Below are 6,074 nucleotides of genomic sequence, written 5' to 3'. Positions count from 1 at the left end.
TACTGTTCTAGCTAAGAGCTGAAAACTATGCTGCATGAATAGTGTCTAGAATAAGAACTACAAGTGTCATTTATGAAAAATTAAGAACATGAATATAATCAGAACGTGCTACAAGCTATAAAACACGTTTAAGCATTTGTACTATCTCACAAAGTCCAGTCTGTACACATTTTGGAATCCACGGGATGCCCTTCTTACTATTTCACTGTATGTCCAGACAGGCCTATTCTGCTTTGGCATCTGAATACCTTATGCAATAAGCATGTCATAAGCTTTGGAAGTTTTTGCCACAAGCACATCTGTTTATCAGTCTCTGTGACTGCAGTGGAAAAAGTTCTAAATGTAGCTGCTTAACAACAAATTGAACTACAATAAGTTTAGTCAACAAAAACAGAGTAGAATATGAGAAATAAAAATTTTTAATGAAAATGATGAAGTTAGGACTAAGCTGTTACATAGTCAATACAAAAGCACTGGAATCAAGTCATTATTCTGAAACTAAAAGTAATGCTGCTTTTAATTCTGCCATGGAAGAAGCACCAGAAATCTGACTTTCAAAGCCTTCTGTCATAGGCTTTAATTTCTAACTTTGGGATTACCATTACTTCACTAAACGCGAATTCCTTCCACCAATTGATCAACCTCAGCTTAGATAGTTAGCTGCCTTATCTGAAAGGCGATGACAGGTTTCATTGTAAGATGCCTTCTCATTCCTAAATTGTCTTCTCAAAGACAACACAATTTAATTGTAATTCTCTAAACAGCTCAGAGACTCTGAGGCTGAAGTGATACATCTGTTGGCATTAGCTTGCAAATGGTTGTTTACATTTAGTTGCAGCACAGATCACTTCCCAGACCATTACTTTGCACCCCCAATAGCAAATTAAAGGCCACAATATTATTTTTTCCTTGTAGTTAGTCAAATCTATGCATAAATTAATGCAGATCCTTCCTTTATCCTATCTCTGAACCTTCATTTGGAAAACTCTCAAGTGAACTTTCATTAGTGGTCCTAATAACCAGCGACTGATATCCAGGCAAGTAACAGTTTTCTTATGTTGTAGATCACCAAGAGATAAGCCAGCAGATGGAAATACAAGTTACTACTTAACAACATACTCTGAAAGCTTCTGAACTGGAATTGAACAGAGTACTGAAATTGATGCTACCTTGCAAGTGTCTCAGTAGTATTGTGGAGCAGGCTGAGTAAATTATCATGTATTTCCTAAATTTTCTTTAAAATGTACCATAAAATGGAAAAAATACTGGTTGTATTAAAATCTGTGGGATCTTTCAATTTATTTTAATTGAATCAAGAGTGCAGCGAGGGGGAGGTCCCTGAATTTCATACAGTTCTCTCGCTAACATCTTATTTGCACAGTGTGTTCTTGTCTGTCTTGGGGAAAATAAAATTACTTCTTTCTATGTGTGTAGTTTCAGCTCCATCGCGATCCTGCAAAACTCTTGCCATATTTATTCTCTTCTAGGTGACAACCACCAGCCAACTACAAGACCATCACAATGAGTTTTGTTGAATATGGAGATACAATAAAGGATGGTGACACAGCTATTGTGTTCTTGGGCCACGAATCCATGTTTCCTGTGAAAGTCCAGCATGGCAGTGTAACTCAGACTAAGTATGGAGTCATCCGGCATTCCACAGACCTCATAGGCAAGAAATATGGCTCCAAAGTGACCTGCAGTAAAGGAGGATGGGTGTTTATTCTTCATCCAACTCCAGAACTGTGGACTATGAATCTTCCTCACAGGACGCAGATTCTGTATTCCACTGACATCTCTATAATCACCATGATGTTAGAACTGAAGCCAGGCTCCATAGTATGCGAATCAGGTAATAACTAGTATGTTGAAATCCTTTATTAAGAACTAACACCAAGACTTTGGGGGGGGGGGAAAGGCTTATCTTTACATTTTGCAAAAAGTCTCTTTTTTTTCCCATTGTGATAATTATTTTCACAGCCTACACATTGAATAGTTGTATTTCATTTGCACATGTTACCAGCTGCTGTTTCTTCAACAAGTAGTGTTATCTCAGTATGCTGGCCTCATGCCTTTGGATATGTGTTTGATTCATTCACCTTCTTAAAATAAATATATAAGCATTTTTCTTTCCCTTTTCTGAAACTTTTAAGTATTTAAAATTTTTTTTAAAATACATGATTTGAATAAATAATTTAGGCTGTGAATTTGCAGTTTCTGAGAACGTAATTGGGATAACCCAGTGAAGGAGACTCTGATGATAGGGTATTGAACTAATAAGGGAAATAAATTGGCAGTATTTATATAATGTGATACCATATAAGTACGTATATTTTGTCCTAAGTGTGATCCACTTGTAGCGCTGCAACTGCAAGCAAGATCACTGTAGCTGTATGATACAATCGATGTTTGGAAAAATACGAACTGAGGTAGTTTGTCCTTGTTTTTTCTGGCTGTTTCCTTTGAGTCTTTCTATGAAGCGGTTTCATACACTTCCCTCTCAAACATAGATATGGCAAAGGATCAGCATGATGCGGTTGTGCTGCACTGCATTTTCTTGCAACTAACATTTGCTGCTCCCACCCAAGCATAATTTTGGGCAGCTTTTCAAGCATAATGACCACTTTCCAACACGACTGAAACACCACTTACCTCTGCATCCAGTTGCATCCATTAAGAAACAGGTGGTATATGTAGCTGGTTGCTGTATAGCAGCACTTGAAACAGGCAAAGCCACATGCAGCAGCCTCTGGTACTGCTAAAATTGTTGGGTTCTAGGAGTTTATAATTTGGTTTGTAGGATGATCAGGCATTTTTAGGGTTGTCATGGGAAGCAGCAGTATTGTTCACTGGGCAGCTCTTTACCTCTTCCGCTTGCTGCTATGTTTAGACAGGATGGGAAGAATAAACAGAGCAAATTATTCAGTGTGGGAAAGATTTGAATTGCCCCGTGTCCTGCCTCACTTGGAATAAGGTAAACGTTAAAGTACAGAGCTGCATGTAAAATATTTTTCAGTAATGTCAATGGTACCTAGAGAGGATGAAAATGTTTAAAAACTTATTTATCTAAACAGCTAAGAAATGGAAACGCTTGATGAGGTAACCTACCCAGATTCACAAAAATATTATGAGTCAAAAGTCATAGCCACAAACTATCTTTTTTTTGCAAATGGGTAGCTGTCCCTAGGTTTCTTTTAATGCCTATGCTGTCAAAGTATTAGAACTTCAGCTTTCCAGGAAAAGTGAACAGTTTTACGCCTATAGTTTTGCTTGTATTGCTTGAAAGATTCACTGTTCATGGAGAAAGGAAGAGTATTGCATCAAATTCATCTGGTTAACCTTGAAGCAAGAGATCTTACTGCAAATTTGCTTGCAACTGACCAGAAGTGGTGATTTGAATTAAAAATTTTACAGGTATTGACAAATGGAATCTCCAGTGTGATGATGTAACCTACTTTGGTGCCATCCTAAATTAGACAGTATTCAGTGATCCCGTATCATTAGTTCTAGATTAACCTTGTGTGGCCTAGACAGAACCAGCCCAATGGCGATTAATAGAAACAAGACCGGAAACCTGTTCTAGTAATGACATTTGAGTCTGCTTCCTGCTGGTGCTAGTTTTAGATGTATTTTGAGCAGTAATTAGCATGGAGGTCTGTCTTTTTTATTATTTGAAACTGAACTGCTATACGTAGTTGCTGTATGGACTGGCCAAGCTGTGGAAGTGTGCCCTGCATTTCCCCAGTGAAAGCAAGCCAAATTATGGATTAGTCTCCACAACTGTATGAAGAAAGGATCGATAAAGTAAGATGAAATACCCTTTGTGTCATGTTGTAGTGCTGTGAATACAAGTGATCTTTTGTGTATGATTAGAAAAAATCAGTAGAATAACCAGAAGCCTTAATTTTATATCACTTGAATTATGCAGTTTAAATTTATTAGTCGTGATTTGTCATGATATAAACATATTAATAGTTTTAACTATTTTAAATCATATTTAATAAATACATAAAGAGCAAGCTAGTCAGCAGTGTATGCGTAATTAAAATTATCCAAGCACACTCTATTGAGGCTATAAGGGAACTCAGCATCTGCCTGATGTTTCATGACAGAGATGTAGGAATATGGTCCTTTTTCTGTCTTCTGCTAATTTCTCATTTCTAAAGGTACGTTGAGATTTAAAAACTGTTAGCATCGTTGCTGGAGCTAAGATCTCTTCAAAGCATTGATCTGTGGTCTTAGGGATTCCCCACTCTGATACAGTCTTCAACAGCCCAATCTTTCCAGAATTAAAGGATACTTGAGATAGCTGCTAAAATACCTACTGTGGATGGCCTGGTAGCGTGAAACTTTAATTCTCGTCATTCTCTGATCCCATTTGCCTTCATTGCCTGTGCAGCCATTGTCTAGATAAAGGAATAAGCATAATCTTTTTTTTTTTTTTTTTTTGGTGTCACCACACTTTCCAAAACTAATCTTGATGTCAGCTTCCCAGGCAAGGCTATTTTCAGTCCAGAGATTACAGCTGCCTGTAGTATAACAACTCCATTTGAGAACAGATTTTGAGGTTTTTACATTTATTTTTATACTACATTGGAACCAATATGAAACCTTTCAGATATTTTTTCCAAACAAATTGTGGAGAACCCTTTTTTTTCCCCCTTTCCAGTCCCCACGTATCTAGGCTTTTCTACTGTCCTCTCTCCCTGGTGAGACTTAAACAAGTGTGTGTCCTAACCCTCAGAAGTACTCAGGGAATGCAGTACAACACTCTGAAACCTCGTTTAATCTGATAAATCTCAGAAATATTTTGGCTTCGATGGAGCATTGTATTTAGACAAAATGTAATTTAGTCAAAAGTATTCTAACCACCATCCCAGTGATCCTTCAGCATTCAACAAAATCAGACTCACATGAGCAAAAATGTTAATTGGATTTTTTGTTTCCCTTCAGCTAAACCCCAAATTAAAAATTGCTAAACCCCGTTCATTGCCACACAGCAATGGGTTTCTGAGCCCACAGACTGGATTTCTGAAGACTGAAAACAGTATTCTGGGTCTTCATCTTTTTTCTGTGGAGGAGTAACAAGAGCTGCTGGCCAGCTTCTCAAAAACAGTTACGAAATTTTCAAACTCACAGCCTGGGTATAGATTTTAAGAGTACACTCATAAAAAATCAATGAGGACTTAATGATTAATGGATACTTAATACATTATTAATAGTTTATTGTGGAGTCCCAGCAAGTCAGCTGTATGCTTATGACTCTTCTGAAGAGCTTACAGACTTTTTGACAAATACTACTCATGCCTTTACAGTTTTTGTGGCATAAGTATATGTAAACTGTTTGCAGCTCTATCTTTAGTGTGAAGTACAGACCAAATTTTGTAAGTATTAATTTGATTTTGGAACGTGCTCCAACTAATTAAATCTATGTTTTATAACGTCTCCCTTATCTACCCCTTAGCAGCTGTTCAGGGTGGAGTGAGAGATGAATTTGAAAACCCGATCCTTGTATAGCACCTTTTGAAGTATAAGAAAGGCCTCATCAGTACAAACATCTGAGAGCATAGTATTCTCTTGACAGACCAAAGAACTGAACCAAAACTGTGGCTACATGAGGCATCACTCTAACGTATTCAGACTTGCGGCTGACCTGCAACTCATAAGGAATGCTGTTCATACCCTGAAGCGTTTGTTTCCAGACTTTGTGGACTCACTTTCATCTTATCATTTCACTTGACCACCATGTGTGTTTCTCATGCAGCTCTGAACTTAACAATATTATGTCCATTCTACAGAAGATCCCTCCTTAAAGAACTCCAACTCTCGAATCTCTAAGGAAAAATTCTTTTCAGTCTTCACATTCCCATTCCTTTTGTAGGCAGTGCCAGCCTTGAAAACTTCCCTACTATCCTTCCCCCAACTCCTTAATCTGGTCAGTGAGCAGTGGCCCTCTCTGACCTCCAGCCTGCTGCCTAAAATGCCTATTTCAGTATGGTGTCCACAACAGACAGGCAGGAGAAAGAGCTAATCTTCTGTAAAGGGAACTTCCTGATTTGCTGTTTCCTCTTTCA

General features: G+C 37.8%; 1 protein-coding gene across 1 annotated transcript in view; it reads left to right on the top strand.

Annotated features, from left to right (window-relative positions):
* The first annotated feature begins 1,493 nt into the window (after positions 1-1,493).
* Positions 1,494-6,074, top strand: part of TRMT61A (tRNA methyltransferase 61 homolog A (S. cerevisiae)) — a 19,721-nt gene continuing 15,140 nt past the window's right edge. The window contains exon 1 of the mRNA XM_010288436.1: positions 1,494-1,852. Within this exon, the coding sequence (XP_010286738.1) occupies positions 1,522-1,852 (331 nt within the window). The 5' untranslated portion in view covers positions 1,494-1,521. The remainder of the gene's footprint in view (positions 1,853-6,074) is intronic.

This window comes from Phaethon lepturus, unplaced genomic scaffold (assembly GCF_000687285.1).
Source record: "Phaethon lepturus isolate BGI_N335 unplaced genomic scaffold, ASM68728v1 scaffold57175, whole genome shotgun sequence".
Lineage (NCBI taxonomy): Eukaryota > Metazoa > Chordata > Aves > Phaethontiformes > Phaethontidae > Phaethon > Phaethon lepturus.
This window is presented reverse-complemented; position numbering and strand designations above follow the sequence as displayed.